This window comes from Phalacrocorax carbo, chromosome 2, assembly GCF_963921805.1.
Source record: "Phalacrocorax carbo chromosome 2, bPhaCar2.1, whole genome shotgun sequence".
NCBI classification, from domain to species: domain Eukaryota; kingdom Metazoa; phylum Chordata; class Aves; order Suliformes; family Phalacrocoracidae; genus Phalacrocorax; species Phalacrocorax carbo.
Genome location: NC_087514.1, coordinates 15,273,043 through 15,294,355, shown reverse-complemented (window position 1 = coordinate 15,294,355; position 21,313 = coordinate 15,273,043). Strand labels below are relative to the sequence as shown.

Genomic DNA, 21,313 nt, shown 5'->3' with positions numbered 1-21,313 from the left:
ATTGTCCCTTTCCCTCCCCTCATCCAGCATTTCTGAGAACAACATGCAAGTCCACTGTGAGGAGTTATTTACTGTAGAGGATGAAAACACTCTCTACATAAGAGGAGCATGTACAAGAAGTGGAAAGATATCAGGAAACAAAGCACAAAGACACTAATGAACACAGGAAACAATTAGCTGTGAGTGAATTAAAATATTCATTAACATTATCTGTGTGAGTAAATTCTGTGGTTGTCACATTGAAAATCATAAAGGGAAAGTGAGATAGTTGGCCTTTAACTTATTTTTCATAGTCTAAACCACATCTTAGCAGAGTGCCTCAGCGCGAGGACAGCGTGAACCATTTCACCTTCCTTAATGATTCATAAGTTAAAGGATACTGGTAGAATCACAGATTGTTCTCTATCCAGAAACTGCATACATACTGTGTGTAATACTTATTTCTTCACGAAGGATGCCAGGCTAACAGGAATGCAGTTTAACTGGTTTAGGATTTATGAAAGAAAGGAAAAAAACTCAAGCCTGTTTGCTTTCCTATGAATCAAAACCTACTTGATTAAATGCTTAAACTTACCAAACATTGTGAAAGCACCTGAGGCTGGGTTCAGCGGGAATTGAGTAGCTGAGATAGGCCTGAAGAAATATATTTACAGTAATTCCCTGTTTATAAATACTTGTCTGTTTATTGCATTTGCAGCTGAGACTCCTCCAGCCTCTTCCCCAGAATGGGAACCCCTTATACAGGTGGGAATAACCACGGATTTTCCCAGACTCATGGTCTTTTGAAATAAAGATATTGTTCTCACATGTTCTACTAACTTCTGATGTTGCTTCAGCACTTCTTGAATCAGAAACAGTTACTATTTGGAACTTGCCATCAGTATCAGGGCTGGTTTTCAGAGGATGTAAGCACATCAGTGGGCCTCATTTCTCAATCTGACATCAGAAAACTGTGCGTGGAAATAGGGACTGTGGTCTGTAAGGGGCATCCAGGTCCTGCAAACACCTGAGTGCCCTATGGGAGTTTATCATTGCAGTGGACATGCAAGCTCATAATCTGAAGTTCAAGGTTACAGAACATGTATTTGTGCTTACTCTAAGTAACAAAAAATAGAGACAAATGCTGAAATATTGTGACCTATTCATATCTCTTGAGACCCTTTGAGTCTGCCAGGATGTAAACCACTGTAAATGTGCCTCATTAAAATACTGATTTCCCTAAAATCACCTATACAAAAGAATATTGTATATGACTCAGACCACGTGAAGGCTTCTAAAGGCTGTATCAGCACTTCTTGTCTAAAAGAAAAATAATAAAAATGGTTTTCCATATATCATCTTAAAAAAGAAACAAAGTGCATGTTCTGTACATTCCATAAAGAAGATGGAACATGGCAGTTTATCCAGCTCATAAGTTTTGTGTTTATTTTTGAACTGATCTGTTAGTACTGAAAATTAACTAATTTCAGCACAAGCCTAATCCATCAAAGAGAAAAAAGGAACAGTTTTGCCTTGGTCTGACCTACTCTGCAGCCCCACTTTCACTAGCTCTGATGCAAAGGAGGCAGAGGGAAACCACGGCTTGGGGAACAGGATCACTTCATTTGGCAGCAGCTCAGTTACACTGGCTTACATGCAGCTTGAACTACCATGAGAAAGTTCGTAAGCACCAGAGGTACAGGCTTCTTGGAGGCCAGGGTCAAAGAGAGTTTTGAGATGAAACATAGTCAGTAGAAGGATTACAGGTCTGCCAGTGATTCCATTGTTGAAGAGCTCCCTCTCAGCCTTATAACTCCAGTAGTTACTGTACGTAGCAACTGATGCCAGTAGAATAAGACCCTCCTATTTTAAGCAAACTGAAACTAATTACAAATATAAAGGCTACTTATGATTCACTTTATGATGCCTGTACTTATGTTCAAATACCTCTTTACCATCCTACTAATAGTCATCAAATAAGACCTAATTATGTGTACACATTCTAGCACTAAGATAAATCCTTTTTATTTACAACTTTATAAACTCAGAGTGCTTTGAAATCTATAGGCTCACTCCTTTTACAGCAGTGTTTTTATGCTATTTCAAAACATTACAGAGCTTTTTTATACAAGAATTTTTTAATGTCTCCCTGCTTCTTCTTCCTGAATTCATTCATCAACAAAATGAAGCCACCGTTGTCATTTGCTTAATCATTCTTTGCCTTCTATTGGATTTTTAGCCAGGAATTCACTCAATAAAACAAACAGTCCCCAAAAAGCAAACAAACTGCAACCGAGGGAAAAAAGTGACTCCCTGTCAGCACTGATAGTTTATCAAAACACTAGATACATACTCCTGACCAGTAAGAGAGAAGATCGGAGGTCAACATGTTATGATTCAAGTTAGTATGTCAAGCCCTGACTGATGACAAAGTAAGAAGAACCCTCATGGCACAGCAGTGTGCTGCATCCTGCATTGGCAGCACTTAGACGGCATGTCCTCCTGCCTGCCTGCCTCCTGCCTCCTGTGCTGCTGAATTAGGTTCCTCTGCAACCAGCTGAACTGCTCCTCTTTTACACCATGGAGCAGGTGGGGGACAGGGCAGAAAAATCAGTAAGTATTGCTACTGTGCAGTCTGTCCACCAGTTTCCCTGGGCAATTCTGTCTTAAACAATCAGTGCCACTTACTCATTCCTCATCTACAAGAATATTACGCTCCAGCCTGTACTTCCAAGACTTTCACACTCCCTGCTGGGGATGATCCACGAAATTAATTTTCCCTGCTGGGTCACCTATGCCAAGAGCAACATATGGACTTTTTGCAACATTTTCCCACTTCGTGACTTTGCTCTTCTCTGTCATGTCCCTCCCTACCCGCCCAGCCTCCCATACCATGTGAGTTCAGGATCCTCCTCTCTGCTATGATGAAATTTTGCATCTAAGAGGAATTTCTCAGTGTAAATGAAAAGAGAATTGGCCCTTTGACTCCACGTTATACCACACTGCTAGAGAACTGCAGTGCCACCAAGTCAAACAAATTACGTGTTGGCATCCTTAGGGAGATGGAAACAATGGTATCCAAACAGGTCAGAGTCCTCATTCTGGTCTCAGTAACACCAGTCTACTCCGCCAAGGAGGGTCTCCAGCTCAGTGCCAGCCTCTTGGCTGTGTGGTGCCTGTATGAAAGGACGCCCAAACTCCCTTAACCAACTAGCTAAGGATTCTCTGCTTGAAAAGGCATCCTGGGACCACGGAGAGCCAAAGTAGCCAGGTCAACGCCTTTCCTCTCACACCTCTGGGCACAGAAGACACCTCTGCAGGAAGAGGCCATATTCAGAGTATCACCGCAGGCTTACACACCAGCCAGAAATCACTCCTTAGAGCAGCTCTGAGACCACTTTAAGCTGCTCTGTGGACTGATTTGGTAACCAGCCATCCCTGGGACAGGTGGACCAAAGAGGTGGCACATTTATCTTCATCTCTTTCCCAAGAGCAGGCATCCCAAGGTCTCAATCACTCAATACAATCACTGAAACGAGTTATTTCAACTGTTATTTTTGCCTTAGTTTCATGATGCAAAGAGGGGTAGCATGCAATCAAAAGCCTGGCCCTACCTACCAAAATAAAAACTGTCACACTGCCTCCCAAGAAACCTCAACGGTGTGGTGGTATTTGAACGCTAATCCATAATATGCACTGGTCCAACCGTTACACAAGTTCTGTTACCACTGAGGAAATACACTATACAAATGGCACTGAAGGGTTTCCTTATCATTCATCTTATGCAAACCAGTTTTATGCCTATTTAATTTCACCGGTTAAAGGGGAATGACTTCTGAGTTTGCACCAGTATGAGATCAGAATCCTGCATGCAATTTCCAGGAGCATGTTAAATTAATTCATCCATAAACAAAACAGTGTGTGTTTCATAGAATCAACTTCAGGCTTTCTATTTTTGATATATAACTATGGGATTAATCATACAATCAATGAGGTTGGAAAAGACCTCTAGGATCATCAAGTCCAACCGTCAACCCAACACCATGATGCCTTCTAAATCGTGCCCTGAAGTGCCACGTGTACACATCTTTTGAACACCTCCAGGGATGGCGACTCCACCACCTCTCCGGGCAGCCTGTTCCAGTGCCTGACCACTCTTTCACTGAAGACATTTTTCCTAATATCTGATCTAAACCTCCCCTGACGCAGCTTGAGGCCATTTCCTCTTGTCGTATTGCTTGTTACTTGGGAGAACAGACCAACACCCACCTCGCTACAACGTCCTTTCAGGTCGTTGTAGAGAGGGACTGATGAAAGAACATGCAGTGTGGCATCTCTAAGATACGAATCAGATCCTTGTGTGTTGGGAGGAACCACAACCTGAATCCTCAGAAGTTAATGTGTTATATGTAATTAGTACAAATGGGGAGGACAAGCAAGGATATCTATCTTTATTCCATAACCTCCCTCCTTTGCATCCCAAACTCTCCTTTTAGAGAGCGATAAGGTCTCCCCTCAGCCTCCTTTTCTCCAGGCTAAACAACCCCAGTTCCCTCAGCTGCTCCTCATAAGACCTGCAGAGTCTACATTCATTCTTAAGAAAGAGCGGCTTTGCAAATCTAAAAGAAACTCAGAGGGGTTTTGCGTGCAACCTCCTCCAGATTAGGAAAGTAACTGGAAGAAAGAAGCAGATCCTGATACTATGAGAAAATCCTTGCCCAGCTCCGCTCTGGCTTAGGGAGATCTGTTTGTGCAGATCTGCATCTGTGGGTAAACAGAGCCACATAGGCAGAGAAAAAGGTTACTGTCATTTATTGTTTTTAAACTTTGCACCACTTTGGCCATTTTGTCAGACCAGCCTTGTGCACACTGCAACATGAGCCATGAGATTAGGAGTTGCATCTACTTCCAGAGGGGCTTCTGAGAACGCACTCAGATAAGGTGTTGAGGACCATGAATTCTTATACTGACATTACTTTCCCCTATTATTCTAGTATCCTTAAAAATATTCAGCTCTTCCAGAAGTGTTATGCCATACATAACAAAAGGTAGTCTGAATCTTGCTACATAGGAGTGCTGTATAAGTAATTTTCATATCCAGCATCATGTATCTCTATATTTTTTCAAAATATTAATTTATCTCTTCTAATCCCTAGATTTTATATGTGACGGCTAGTAGCTGACTATAGATTTGCATAATTTAATGCATTTTTCTAATGATTGGCCAGCTGGGAGAAGGGGAGAATTACAACATTCAGAACCAGATATTTTAATTTCAATATATATTAACGGTATGCACATATTACATCACTATACTTGGAATTTAAATCATCAATAATTTTTATCATCTAAAAATGATAGCAACTGTCATGCAGTTCTGTGACAATGCCAACTTTGTTAGGCTGTCATAAGCATAAGAACACAAAGGGGAAAAAGTTTGAACTTTATATAACAGCTATTTAAGAGAAGGTATTAGCCATTTCAGTTGTATAGACAGACCTTGCTATGTACAGTGAATCAATATACTTCTACTTGTTGACTCTGGTGGACTTGAAGTACCATTGTTCGTTTACTGTGTAGCATGCCAAGATGCAATTATTTACATTAAAATGTGTCCTGGTTTCAGCTGGGATAGAGTTAATTCTCTTCCTAGTAGCTGGTATAGTGCTGTGTTTTGGATTTCATATGAGAATAATGTTGATAACACACTGATGTTTTAGTTGTCGCTAAGTAGTGCTTACACTAAGTCAAGGACTTTTCAGCTTCCCACGCTCTGCCAGGTGCACAAGAAGCTGGGAGCAGAGGGAGCACAGCCGGGACAGCTGATCCAAACTGGCCAAAGGGATATTCCATACCGTATGATGTCATGTTCAGGATGTAAGCTGGCGGGAGCTGGCTGGAGAGGCAGTGACCACTGCTCAGGGGCTGGCTGGGCATCGGTCAGCGGGTGGTGAGAAATTGTATCATGTAACACTTGCTTTGTATATTCTATTATTATTATTACTATTATTAATACTACTTTATTTCAATTTTTTAACTGTTCTTATCTCAACCCATGAGTTTTCTTACTTTTGCCCTTCTGATTCTCTCCACCATCCCACCAGGGCAGGGAGGGTAGTGAGCAACCAGCTGTGTGATGGCTGGGGTTAAACCACGACAGTCCTTTTTGATGCCCAAAAAACAGGACAAAACAGTATAAAAAAGGAGTCCAATAGAAGCATGTTCTTTTGCCATGGAAACTTAAAAATGCAATCCTGATACTAATCTCTTGAAGTATGCAGATTTTTAAAGATTCAAAGAGTATATTAATCAGTATATGAAGAATTCCACATGGCATTGAACCAAATCCTACTAGTAATAATAATTTAAACAGCTACTTTCATTTAAATGATTAGGATTTAGGAAAAAGTATTGCCATACATCTACTTTAAGGCTATTTTGTATATCTACATCTAGCAGTGAAACCTAGACTTTACTGAGAAACCCCCCTAAAATTCAAGAAAATCAGTGTCAAAAGGAATGCAGAGATTAAAATTAATGGTATCTACAAGGAAGAAAAAATGTCTGCACAAGCTACGTAATCATCAGTGAAATCCACTGCCGCTGGAGCTCTCAGAGATTGTGTGGCTGGAGAATAAAACTGGAAATGTTTATGACCAAGTGTTATTTGTACTTCCTCTGTGTAAGATAAGGATAATCACTTTTCTCGTTCCAAATCATAAACTGATCAACCCAGTTTTCCACCCAGTCAGATTTCTCCCTCTGCAGGGCAGTCTCAAGAGATTTAGGGCCAGACTGTGAAGTTAATTTGACATATGGTCTCCAGAATGCAACCCCAAGAACAAACTGCCTACACCTAATCTCTTAGGCACAAGTCTGAATCCCGTTCCCTTCCAAACACACCAAAGTCAGGACCTGTAGGCATGTGCCTCCAGAGCCGGGAGCCCTTCCCTGAAGATAAATGGATGGGACACAAGGTGCACCTTAATAGGTCTAGAAGAGGAATAAGAGGTATCAGTCTTATCTGATAACCGATGAGGTAAAGCACTCAGAAAAGAGGGGAGGCCAGGCTCAGCGCCCTCTTTCGCCGAATCGGGATTCAATCCCACATCTCCCACTTCTTAAGAGTGCAAGAGGCACCCAGCTACAAGGGGCATAGGGGTGAGGAGAGAGCACAAGAAAGAATAAAAGCTATTGCTTCTTCCTCCTTTAGCAGCCATGATTTCAGCGCTAAGTGGCAATTACTGCATTTTAGAAGTGTCCCAAACCTATTTATGTATTAGGTATGCTGGAAGCGCAGATGAGTTGTTTTCAGAGGAGCCAGCTGCTCTCCAACTAGAGCTCAGATTAGGGTGGGTAAGACAGGTGTCTCAGGCTGAGGCATTTCTTGTCATCACAAAAGCACAACTGAGAAACATTGCACATCTAAAAATAAAGGAATCCAGTGTTAACGCCCTAGCTGGTTCAACCTCCGGAGCAGATGTGTACACTTGTACAAAACCTTCTTAAAATGTTATCTTTAAAATCGCAGCTGTATATGTTGAGGATAAACAGCCAGAAGCACTACATGGGATAACACTGGCTGAAACAGTGCTTAGTCATCCCAGTCACAGGACACCCCATCCTGAGCCACACAGGGAGAAATAACAGAACTGCTGGATGATGCCACATCGTCCATCTGGGGAAGGCAGTTATACTAAGAGGCATGAGAAAATCCACTGTAAGCGTTCTGATAAACATGCACCTTTCTAGACACTCGCTTATCCAAAACTTTTACATCAAATATTTTCTATTACTTTTGAGTAGTTGCACACAGCCAAGTCAGACTGAATGTAACACAGGTACACATTAAATGTTTTCTAGTATTTTGAATGGCCAACCTAGTTGGCATCTTAAAAAAAAAAAAGGTGCAACCTCAGAATTTTGAAGCCTGAAACATCTGTAACCGGAAGGTAAATAACAACCTTTTGCACAGCGGCATTAGGAAATAACGTCGTTTATTCAGTGTGGCTGGATCTGACTAAGGGCTTGTGAATGAGGAGCTCTGCACTCCAGCGCGAACCCGGCGAGGCCGAGAACCACCGGGCGGCACGGCGGGACTCCCCGGGGGAGCCGGGCGGCACTGCCCGGGGCCCAGCGCCCCCCAGCCCGCCCCACCACCGGGCCGGGCGCTCGGCCGGGGGCACCTGCCCCTGCCCCCGCCCCCGCCCCCGCCCGCACCGCCGCGGCCTCCCTCCGGGGCGGCCCGGGAGCCCAGCCGGCCGCGGTGAAGCCAATCAGCTCCGGCCACCGGCACCCCGAGGACGCCCGCCCAGGCCCGGGCGAGGCGAGGCGGGCCCGGCGCTGGGGCGGGCAGGAGGGAGGTGGCCGGGGCGGTGCGCACAGGCTTGCCTACACCTGCTCCCCCCTTCTTCCTCCTCCTCCTCCTTCTCACCCACCTGGCCGCGGCTCGGCCGTCCCCGCCGCGCTTGGCAGCGGCGGCAGCAGCAGCAGCCCCCGCCGCAGCAGTATGTTGCCCAGGGGAACCTCGTCCATGCCGCCGCCTCCGAACCCCGCCGCCTACTTCCCACCACCCCGGGTCACTTTGCCCTCCGGCCTAGAGATCCTGCGCACCTACTCGGGAGCCGTCATCTTCCTGGAGATAGTGAGTCCGGGGAGGGACGGGGCGGGCGGCTGCCGGCCTTCCCGCGCTTTTCCCTCCCCTCAGCGCCTCGCCGCTTGCTGCCCGCTGCCGTCCCGTGTAGGCGGCGGTGCCCGGAGCCGGGCGGGGGGGGCACGGGGCAGGACGTGCCTCCGCCCGGGGACGGCCGAGCGGTGGCTCTGCGCCCTCCGCGCTCCTCACCTGCCATCTTGTGAGCGGGAAAGGTGCAGCGGCTGCGGCGGGGGGGGGAGCCGGTGTCCGGGGCGCGGGTTATGGCTGGCAGGGCGGCGGGACCGTCGCGCTCCCTGCCGCCCGCCCCGCCGCGGTCTCTCGCCACGGGCCGGGCGGCACCGGGGGCCCGTGGAGGCGGGAAGAGCCGCACGGAGCCCCAGACCCACAAATCCACCACGGGGGGATGCGCTGCTTTTGGTCTGTGTGGTGTGTTACCCTCCGTGTGCGTGTGAGACCCGCCTGGTGTAGAACTGTGGCGCTAGTTAGTAGGAGAAGAAAACACAAACAAAACCCACAAGAAGCCTTGTCAGAACTCATCTGATTTTATTAAATTTTGTTGTTGTTGTTGAACTCAGAGTTGAGTGCTGCTTGGGTCCCAGTCTGAGCTGTAAAACTGCAGAGGAGCAAAGAGCTCAGAGCACAAGCCCAGGCGCTAAATCAGGCCCTGAGTCAGTAGGGACAAATGTTGATCAGGTTGGCCAACCTATTACACAGGCGAGCTGAAGTGGACAGGTGTAGTATGAGGAAAACAGCATTACAGTGGGCACTGAGATTAGCAGTTTCTACGGCAGATTTCTAAATTTGTTTTTAAAGAAGCCTACAAGGTTGCACATTCAAAATACTGAAAACTTTTCATGTGTCTCTGCTTTTTGTTTAAACAGACACTTGCTGATATTCCTTCTGCTTCCTCACTGCCCATCACTGTCTGGTCTCTGGGTAACAGACTTGCACCTGCAGTCTTGTGAAACTAGAGAAAGTTTGGTTCTTCGCAGCAGCTAAAAAAGGAACCCTAGAGAACAACTTGAAGGCTAATACATAAACCCATGGGAGTTCTGAACTGAGACTAGCAATGCGTCTTTACGTATGTGCTGCTGCAATGTAACACAAGAGAGAAACCAACTAATCTTATAGCAGGCATCTTTTGAAAGGTATCCCTCATCCAGCCTTGATTTAAAAGAAAGTCCTCTGAATGTGAAAATGTAACCTCAGACTTGTAAATCTGTCGGATTTAAACAGGAAAGTAGTAGCTTGCTTGGAAATTGATTGTAGCTGTCACTACACAGCAGGTTGGACTATGAAGTTAAATCTTTCCGCAATAAATGAACATACATCAGATGGCAATTATGATTTTCTGCAATTATCCTTTTTTATAAAGAGGCAGCATTTGCAGGGACAGATAGTGCCCTTTGTTAGGCCAAGAGTTGATTAAACCAGGCAAGCCTTAGAGTATGTAAATTCTCCATCAGCTGATCATAGCACTGCGTCTCCAACACTTGTTTGCTGTGATCAATATGCTGAAAAGAAACTTGGTGGTGCTGAATTCTTCCCTGGGTCATGATAAATCTGGAAAGCTGTATGTTTTTCTAGTCATTACGACATAATTTACAACTCGCCTTATTCTGTATTCTAGTTTTCTCTTTTACTTTATTGCCTAATGTGTTCTTCTTCAGCATCTGCTTACAAATGCTTTGAAAAAGAGGATGCAATTTCATCTCTCTTCTGTATTTCAGCTGATTAGGACTGCCAAGCTAAACACTGAGATTGAATCCAAATCTTATGTGCATCTTTGTTGGGCTAACTGTAGTGTATATATAGAGAGATACATATATGCATGAACCATGTTTTCACATTTCTTAAATTTCCCTCAAAATGAGAGTAAGGGTAAAATTTCCAGCAGTAGGCACGCAAGTCACCTGCGTTTGTAAATTCCATTTTCAAGACTATTTTAGGAGCTTTTAAGAATTTCAGAGGGGCTTCCTCTGACAGCCACTTAGGGCCTATCACTTCTGAGAATGGCACTTGGGCTCTCTGAGTACTTCTGAAGTGTTTCCTCTTGGTTTCTAAAAGTAATCTGAGGACGAGTTGATGTGTGGTATTAGTTCTTAGGCAGAAAGGACTGAAAAGAAGTATCTCTGACTTCATCATCTGTATTCCTTTCCTTGCAGCTGTTTGGAACGATAGTCTGGATTTTGGTAGCTGCTACCCGAGTTCCACTGCCACTGCTGCAGGGATGGGTGATGTTTGTGGCAGTGACTGCGTGGTTCCTGTCCATTGTGTTCCTCTGTGTGTTCCTCTTCGGTTATGCAAATAGAATTGCTGTCAACTGGAACCAGATGGTAAGATTTTTTTCTTTATTTAAGGATTGCCTTTGATTTTTTTACAAACTGAAAATCATTCATTGGAAGTACTGATCCTAAGTCTTAATGCTGATCTTCTGTTTTAGCGGAAAGTTTTTCAAAACAGAGAAGTTCAAAACTCGAAACAGAAAGAGTAGGGCTACAAGGATGACAGAGGAAATACAGGACCTGTTTTTTGATGGAGGCTGAAAGAACCCAGCTTTTAAAACTGATTGAAGGAGTATACTTGTCCTCTATGAGCACGTAAAATGCATAAGCAGCAGAAAGAGGACTAGTTTAACAAGGCATGACAATAAATTGGTTTAAATGGCCAGAAATAATTGTGGACTGGAAATCAGAAAATATTTTCTGACTATTAGAGGAGTGGTAGTAACACCCTGTGAATCATGGGGGGTAGAAAGACACTTCTAATATTGTAAAGGAAATTATATAGTTGTGAACACATTGTGTGATGTGGTTGTCTGAGATAACACAGATTGGACTAAAGCACCCAGGAAGTCTTCTCCAGTTCCTAATAAAGTCTTCTGCTGACTTTTGGGTCAATTCCTTAAAGTTAGGGCAGCATTAGTGAGTGGCTGTTAGACCTTAGGTAATCAAAGACAGCATAACCTGCAGTATGATATAGCATAACATCTTTTTAGGAGACTTAACATTTATCTTTCTTAGAGGAAACCTGGTGAGACTACAGATGCAGTTATACTCTGCTTAGCTTTTCTTCATTGTGAAGGCAAGGCTTGGTTCTTTCTGCAATGGATTGTTATTGCTTGTGCCAGTAGTTCTCACAGACTGTACCTTCCTATTAAAAAAGGGAAGCTGTTGGCTCCAGTTTTTAGCAGCTGCATGGATACCTCAGGTTATTGACTGCTAATTTATGTACTCCTTTGTCATTAACTGTTTTTTACTTAGAGTTTTTAGCACTCAAGTAGTTGAGCACGAGATGGTATCACACTCTTTTATATTACTGGAAGTGAATAATAAGAGGTGGCAAAACTGTGATCAGAATGCGAATTTCCAAAAAAATCTTCCAAAAGGACCAGAACTTCTAAAATACTCAAGTATGACTGTAACTGCTGATCACCTTCACCCTCCTCCTATGCAGCTTAGTTTTCCTACTGCCACTTTTCTTGATTGTAGCTGGAAATGCATGCTTTGGTATCAACAACTGTGGTTATTTATCTGTTCAAGTTATTCATGGACAGTCCCTTAAAACAAAGGTCTTTAAAGCAAACCATATAGCTTCATGAGTCTGGAGCTGTAACTGATAACTTCAAAGCCCATCAGTGGTAACAGGCTGGATTCTATTAAAATGAACTTTAGCACTTTGATAGTGAACACATATACACACAGTGTCAGCTTTCCAGCAGAATACAGGCAATAATTAGGCTAATAATAAGTTACAAGTACAGAGACCTTTACAGGAATTTATGCTGCAACATCCTCACAAGTTATGATGCAACAAAGCCCTTAAGCATGTGCATAACTTAAGTAAATTAATAGTGTCCTGGGTTTCATTGAAACTGTTTGCCAATTTACAATCATGCATCTATTCAAGAGTTGCTGGGTGACGGCATAGCCTTTAATAGATTGAAAATGTTATACAAATGTTCATCTTGTAACAGTTGTATAAATGTGTCTTACACATTGGCTACTTGATGCTGGCAGTGATTTGTTGTACTGTTAATTTTCTCCCCTTGTATATGATCAATTACCGAAAAACTTCCATTGTCAGGAAATTGCTACACAACTTGTATAAAAGCTAAATCTGTGGCTCATCTGTGGGACTTTAGATTGGATACTATGAAAAATGTCTTTACTGAAAGAGTGGTCAGGCACTGGAACAGGCTGCCCAGAGAGGTGGTGGAGTCACCGGCCCTGGAGGTGTTCAAAAAACGCGTAGACTTGGCACTTGAGGGCATGGTTTAGGAGGCCTGGTGGTGTTGGGTTGATGGTTGGATTTGATGACCCTAGAGGTCTTTTCCAACCTTAATAATTCTATGGTTCTATGACTCTGCAACTTAATCTAAAAAGCTGTCATAACTAAGTCAACATCTTAAATGCAGAGTGAATCAGTTTATCTCTAAACGTGGTAGCTGAAATCCAGCCCCTTCCAGCTGTCAACAAAAATAATACTAGATAGATCATTTGACCACTATTTTCAGGTACCCAAATGTTCTGTAACTTGTTGGCACTAAACTCTTTAGCAGCAATCTGCAAGGATTTTTTACCTTCTCTTGCAAATAAATAATTACTAGAAACACTAAAACTATTTTTATTACTATAAAATAAAAAATATGTACCTGCTTTGTTTAGGTTGGCATGTATTTAGATAAATACATGGATTTTGCTATTTTGTACATTAAGTTTATAATAGAACTCGGAAGCTACAGGTCGTGAGATTAGGTCAAAAATGGGAAGAGTCATGGCTTAGTTATATTGGAGTAAAGATGTGGTCTAAGACTCCCAGGAGTTTAAAAGTAACTTTGAAAAATAGCATGGGATTCTGACAACCCTGCATTTAGTAATACCTTACGTCATAAGTAGCTCCATTGATAATAATACAGATACTTAAATAAGACGCTACACAGTGAAAAGATGGGGGGAAGCCTTGTGGAAGTACACCGCTCTGTGCATCACTGTGTTAAACCAGATGGTATGACAAATACTGTCCTTTACAGCCTGACTCACAACACACTCATTTACAAAATTAGATGTGAACTAACATATCATGCAGATCTGGTAGTGCTTTACATACACTTTGTATGAGGTTTCAGTGATTATACAGGCGTGGAAGCAAGGGAGAGTTAGGCACCATGCTAACAATTACTAAAAAACTAAAAACCTTCCCTCAGATGATCCCTGAGGTCCCTTCCAACCTGTGATTCTGTGTGGTTCTGTGATAAGATGTTGCATTTTTTTTGTCACAGAAACCATAACTATATGAACGTGAAACCTTACTGATGCTACATAGCTTCACTGTAATTGCTGCCAGGAGAAGGAAATTAGAGGGTTTGGCAGGAGAATGAAGGAAATGAAAGAGTTTGTCTTCTGAGAGTACGCAGTCAGCACTGTCTTCCTCATGGAGCTGTTTATGCTCCTTCATGAGCAGTGGTGCCACAAGTGAACAGCTGGTAGCACTGGCATAGTTGCACGGTAGGTATTTAGCAGCCCAAGAATAATGGACGTCCTTGATTACCTGTGGGTTTACACAGACCTATCAAGCTGCTGGAATCCTGTGCTATGAAATGGGTATGTCAGGCCATGATACGGGGTCTGGTATTTGTCACACAGTTAACACTCACACACCTGCATGCAGTCTGACACGGTGCGTGTAGGCAGCAGCATGAAAGATGTGTGTGTCTGTCTGCCAGCTCGAGTGAGCGAGGGGAAGCCACAACAGTAAGTGTCTGGAGGGGAAAAGTGCCTCCCCCAGCTGCAGCAGAGCACTGCAGCTTCTCCGATGCATCAGCACTCAAATGCTGGAGTACGTCCCTACTAGGTTTTTCTATGAGGTACATACATTTCTATGAGGTACAGCAGAACTGGAGACTGGGGGACTGTGTCTTATGCCCAAAGCTTGCGATCTGGCAAGCCTAGCACATGAAGGCTGTCCAGCCAGGAAGCCACCCTCTGCCCCTTCATTTTTGCAGTCCTGTTGATGTCAGTGGGGCCTCCTGGTGGTACTCCGAGAGGAAGGAAGTGTTTTTCAAAAATGGGAAAAAAAACCCCAACAACCCAGCCAGGGTGGAAAACCAGAAGATGGGAATTACTGCACCTGTTTTGTAATTAGCAGTCATTAAGAAAAGCAGTACACTCTATGACCTAACCTCAAATGATTGTTATTTAGAAAATTATTTTCTGATCTAAGTGGAATGAGAAACTGTAGTAGCAGCTTAGATCGTAACTTATCAAAACTGACTAGGGTGTGATTTAAGTAGCTTTAGCTGCTATCAAATACAGAACAATCAATGAGTTTGAAAATTCTTTCAATAAAAAGAAAATCTCACATCTATGAAGAAACAATTCTCTAAACAGGGAGATGCAGCACAGTCTCACTTTGATATCAGACAGTCAGTAGGTAAGGATGTTGCACAGTAATTTCTAGTACAACACAAATGAATGCTGTGTGCTGTTGTGACGGATTCACACATGGTGCACCCTGGGTCCTCACTGCTGGCATACTAGTAGTCCATTGCACTCAGGTGCATTGAAAGTGCATAAAGTATTCATTAGTGCGGGAGATAGACACTGTGTAATGTGGATATCATAAAAAAGCATACGTGCACTTATGTATAATTTTAAAAATTGTCTATGGCTTTTGCAGACCTGCACAGGTATAGACATAAAGTTCTACAAACTCAGGAACTGAGTGCAGCGCAGTGCAGTGCAGATGTCAGCGTTGCAGACTCAACAACAGAAGGAGACGTTGGAAGAATAGACATTTTAAAACTGTGGTGGAACGTGTCTTGGATCTTGCTGCGTGGAACACTGGACTCTGAAATATAACCCTCAAAGAGATTTAGGCACCAGAGCTGCGTTTTCATGTGCTCCAGTAATAGAATCCAGAAATGAGAGTTAGATATTTAAAACTTGTGTTCAGCGAGCATTCACGACAGAGGGGAGGAATCATGTAAAGAAGGCCAGGAGAGAAGCATATTTAAAGCAAATCCTAACCCTTGTCCTCACAAGTCTCAAGCATTTTATTCCGCAGTATCATGAAGTACTTCCAAATTACTGTATTCTAGATAGAGCCAAGTCAGAGAGAATTGAGGGAATGCCTCAGTTCTTGGATTCCGATTGTATCAGGAAGTAAACTTCAGCTGTGTCAAGGCTGAGGTGTTTCTGGGCATTTAGAGAAGCAAAATTTAAGCATGGGGGGGACTTCTGAAGTTTAGGTTATAGCTGAGAAGGGATTTGGGGGACTGCAGGCTTGTATTGTACTGTTTAAACTGTGATAAAGTTGACTTGTATGTCCCTTCTTTTTATCTAAGCCATATGGAGAGTTACGTAAGCTCTAATAGCTTTGAAGTGACCTTTTGGTCAGCATATGCACATGTAGATGAGCATGTGCCTCTTAAATTGAAAGAATATAGGGTTTGGAGAGAGGGAGAGTTGTCCTTTATCACTAATTATGTTAGTGAGTTGCTTATAATTGCAAGCAACTGTGAAAATGTGTCCAGGTTAAGCTCTCGGATAGATTTAACACTGCTTATCTGAAGTTACTGTTATCAGTGCTCATTTCACGTTTCAGTGTTGGGTTTCATTTGTACTGCAACTAGAAGAATTAGATATGTAATGCAGCCCAGACTGATTATGTTATTTGCTTTTCAGGATTTTCTTTTCCATGGGGCTACTTTTGTGTTTTATTTTGGAGCTTTTCTACTGCAAGCAGCAACTACATCTCTGCATTACTTTCCCCTCAAATTAAATTCCACCACGTACGAGAAGATTCTAGAAGATCATGATTATAACATAAGTATAGCAGCCTCGGTATGTATTTCATATATCTGTATCTGGAGAACAGAAGTCTGTTGTAAGCCCTTGTAGCCAGCCCTTCAACTTGGGAACTTAACAGAAAGCTGGAATAGAAAGAGGAGCCGTGCGAAAGGATTGTCTTTGAGAGCAATTCCAATATATTTGCAAAATATATTGGAATAAACTAATGTTAATGTGGTAGGTGCTTGGTTGCTACTCTTCACTAGTGTTTTAAATTTACGATCCCTACGGCTTATAATTTTAGAGGAGATATTTTGTAAAAGCAATGTTGATTATTAGAATTGAAGATAAAGATAACAACTGAGTCCTCATTGAAGCATTAGGTGCGAATTTCATGCCTGTGCTCCAACTTTCAGTTGCATTTTTTGTACCACTTAGATAGTCCTGAATATGCCATGGGGAAGGAACCTTGGACTAGCTCCTTTTGAAGCTCCAGATATGTACTTACTACATCACGCATGAAAGTTATCCACAAGGGCCCTGCTGTCTCTTATGGCAAGGATTAGAGTGCTTTTATTGATAGCCTAAGCTCAGACTGCATTTTTCTCGCTGTAGTTGCATCATCACTGAATCACTTTATCTGGTGATGTGGGTGTGTGTAGCTGAGTCAGAAGATATACCAGGCTCTAGCTCTCTCCCTGGCTAGACTCCTGGAAGGGCGAGTAGAGGTGTGCCAGTAGGATTAATTTAAAGAACTGAAACTACTGCTCTTATTCATTTTTTGTACCATCCAGAGGGTCTTGCATACCTCAGGGAACTGTATATATTTATTAAGCTTTTAAAACCCTCTGTTGTCCTTAAAACTGAATACACCATAAACTTTGCAGAGTAAACACCTTCAGTTCATCTTAAGATAAAAACAGATGAACATAAGGTGTAAGGTTCACATTCTCTCTGCAAGAGGAGAATAAAAAGGAAAGGCCTTTTGCTTTGGCAAGCCAGGCTCTGAAGGGTTGAGGTGGGCACGTACATCTCCAAGTCCAGAGTGCCTTGCCATTACCCACTTGGCGGTAACACGCTCAAGCACATCTGATCCCTGTATGGCCGTATGGCACAAGGACTGAGGTGGTGCCTTGTAGCTTTGCCTGAACTGAGAGAGGGCTTTATACTAAGCAAATATCTCAAAAATCTACCTTTAAGTGTAGCTCTTCGATCCTTGTTCAGTGTGTTCAGATCCCACTGAATATATGGTGACTTCAGTCATTTTGTCTGACAACAGGGTACTGAGGACTCCAAGAGACCCTTTCCATACTATATTTCCAAGGGAAAATTCAGTTCCTCAAGCTGCTCAACCCTGTCAAGATAGGGGCAGAGGAGACTCTTCTGTAACTTACCTCAGTATTTTTAATTAAGAGATGCTGGGAAATGGCGAATCAGATAACTGTAGTCTTTAGTGTCTTTGCATTTTTTCCAAAAGTATGTAATTAGAAAGTCAGGGCATAGAGAAAAAATTCGTAATCCTTTGAAACACTTCGTTAAAACAATCCTGTGATCTACATGGAAAAAAAAATGAAAGGTTGCTAATATTTTGTCTCTTAAAATTACTTTTGTATATTGTGATTAAAAATATATATGTTCATTTTATGTGGGTGGTAGTTCTACGGAGTAGCATCTATTCAAAACTTCAAACTGTCAAATTAACCCATGTATGGAAAGCAAGGGATAGGTTGTTATGACATGCTTGAATTCATATGTTCTTGGAGACAATCCATTGTTAGCACGAGGCAAGATGAGAAACTATTTCGTTCAGCAATTCGGTTTCTCATTTCTTTCTTCTGGTTTACATTATATCTTCAAGCTTTCTGTGGCATGACCTTCCATTCAAATCTATTCAATTCAGTTCTTAAGCAATAGTAACTTCCTGGCATTTCTCAGGAAGCCGTTCTGATGGCTGGTTATCTTGCCAGGGAGGCCAGATTTGAACCTTTTTCTGCAAGAAGAGAGTTCTGCTGTCTAGAGGGACATCTTAGTTGTTTGCTGGTAAAGGCATTCACTTGGAAACAAATCTGAGTTTAACGTTTGATCAGTCTAGATAAGAGAAAATTTAAATACACGGTGTACATACACGCATGATTACTTTGTAGCATAACTTATGCAGACATTCTGCTTCATATTCTATTTCAAAATGTCTTCTGAAGCAAGCAAGTTAAAAGCAATAACATGGGGTTATAACAGGCAGGTTCCTGAGAAAACTTTAGAGGATCCCAAACCTATCTTTACCTCAAGCACTTTGGCTGGGGTAGGTAACTTCTGAATCATTTGTGTTCCTGTATTCATTTAGAATAGAAAAAAAAAAAATTGTAGGACAATATAATGTGTGATTCACTTTTTTCTTTTGTCTTCTTTTTTTTTCCCTGCTCCTCTAGATTTTTGCCTTTGCAACAGCTGTTTGTTATGGTTGCAGCACAGCCCTGGCGCTAAGGAGATGGAGGCTATAGCAGTTGAAGAGAGGTTAATGCCTGAGTGTTCCACTTCGGATCAAATTAAGTGCTAGTTGTCTGTTTTACTGTAATCTAATTCCAAAAAGACTTTTTTTTTTTTGCTTAAAATCTGTTGTAAAGTGCTGAAATGCAAATAACCCCTAATCAGGCATTTCCTTAACAGAAAACAAGTTTCCATCTCTTCCTATTCTAACTTTTACTTTTATTTTGTATTCATTAGAAGCCCACTCATTATATAGTATGATAGAATTCAGGGATAAACAGATATGTCATTAGCAGATAACAGAATTCTAGTGCTAAATCAGAAGAGGAAAAAAATGGAAACTAAACCAACATGTTAACTGTATAGGCAGCTAAAAGCGCCCCCCTTGTTAAGGCCTGGGATTGGGCCTTAAGTGTTTTGCAGCGTTACAGTGCATTCCACACAGGCAGGGCCTTGAGGCTCCTGGTAAAGTCATGGGTTTTCTGTGTGCTGCTCCTTGCCTGATCAGAGCCCGGGCTGACCTTGTGACACCAAGTTAGTATATATTAGTAACTTTGACATACAGAGAAAATATTTTCAATATCTATCAGTGAAATCTTTTGATAACTCTTTTGTAGCTGTATCCAGCTATGGTCATCTGCTCCTTAAAGCTTACTGCATTCCTTAGGAGATGGAAACTGTTTGGGACTGTCAGTCAGTAGTTAATTAGTTTTAGGAATTTAGCTTAATCAGATCTATTTATACTGCAAAACAAAACAGTGCATCTGTATTGTGTGTGTATATACATGGTATATTTTTGTTTAACAGGAATAGTTGCACTGTTTCACTTTGTTGGAGTACAGCTTTGTTTTTGTTACTTCAAGTGCTGCATTTCTTACTTATTATGTGAGTCAATATCGTTTGAATGGAATGTTACCAAATGGTGAATAATGTCTGACCTCAATTCTTGCAGTGTGTTATTTGTTGCATTATAAACCTGCAGTGTTGTAAAGGTGTTTTTGTTTAGACAGATGCCTGTGCAACATCTTACTGAAAGCAGTGTATGCGAAGCGGTCCGCCCACTACGGAGTTTGCTTTTGGCATGAATGAAGTTTAATGGAGCCTCTCTTAAATATCCCTGTTGTATAATGACATGCGATATTATACTTAGAAAATTAATTTAACAGAATTAAATGGTAGCGTTGTGCTCCGCTCCCTAACACTCATGCCGTTTTGCAGATGGTGAAACTTTTTTTTATAATGCTAGTAAATAATTTTTGCCCTTGTGCCAAATTGATAACCTGTGAGAATAAAGGCTCCCTGTCATTCATAAAACAACTTGCTCGACGCATCTTGCCAGTGCACCTGAATATTCTGCAGAGACCAGCAGTGGTTGTGCAAGGGAAGACAGGACTTTCTTCATTCCCAGGCCTACTCGTTCTCCTTGAGCCAACAAGGGTGTCTGCTATGAAGGTTACTTTATCAGACTTGTCAGGTACAAGGTTCTCTGAGAACCAACCGCCCTCAGTAGTGCCTTGCAGTGGCTGCTGACCCAGGATGGGTTCTTACGGGTGACATAGCAGTGAGTGGCAGCCCTTCTGACTACTGGAACCACTTGGTTGTCCTGAATTACTGCGATGGGATGTTTTCGTATTTCTTGTTTTCTGAAATTTTTATCTTCTAAAAATTTTGTACTCTGGCTGATTTTTTTTTTCTAATTCTCTACTTGCATTGAAACTTGTTTTGTGAGCATGTTATCTAGAGCCATATACTTTTAAAAATATTTCATATTGTATAAAATATATTTACACTGGAGTATATGGATGAAAGTATATAACAAAGACGCTAAGCAGCATTAAAGTTACTTAATATATTTATGGCAGTAGTCTGGTTATTAATTCTGTCTTTGGAAAGTAGCAAAAAACTACTTTGCAACTTTTACCTGATGCTAGACACATCAAAGTAAGGCCAAGGTTTCTTGAGAAGGCACAATTACACTGGTGCTAGTTTTGTATAGCATTTTGCCACATGCCACAGTGTGAATACCAGTGAGGAGAAGGGTAAGATCAGCTACAACAGCATTGCAAATGGGCGCTGGTCTTCGGTGTGGCTTTTCTTTCATCCCGCAACCTGGCTGTGCACTGCACACCGCAGACTATGCTTGCCACAGCTGCAGTCTCTGCAGCCAACTGGGATGATGGGGGAAAGATCTTAACTTTTTTGCCTATTTAAACCTATGGAGTGTGGATCCCACACATGGTGTCAATTAAAAAGCTGTCCAGGTTTAGTTGGCACTTGTATCTAACCTCTGAGCTCAAACATGAGGTGTAAAGATGATGATTGGTGGGTGCCATTGAAGTCTCTGGAGCTACTTGTAGAAGTCCAGAGAGCAGAGTGTAGTTAGCATAGCATGGAAACCGTATAGTGA

At 42.3% G+C, this 21,313-nt stretch overlaps 1 protein-coding gene across 1 annotated transcript; it reads left to right on the top strand.

The window, feature by feature from the left end:
• The first annotated feature begins 8,286 nt into the window (after nt 1–8,286).
• Nucleotides 8,287–20,762, top strand: MAL2 (mal, T cell differentiation protein 2). Its single transcript, XM_064442189.1, has 4 exons — nt 8,287–8,623; nt 10,798–10,968; nt 16,318–16,476; nt 18,849–20,762. The coding sequence occupies exons 1-4, from the start codon at nt 8,489–8,491 to the stop codon at nt 18,918–18,920; spliced, it is 537 nt and encodes a 178-aa protein (XP_064298259.1). The 5' UTR covers nt 8,287–8,488; the 3' UTR covers nt 18,921–20,762.
• Nucleotides 20,763–21,313: the final 551 nt, after the last annotated feature.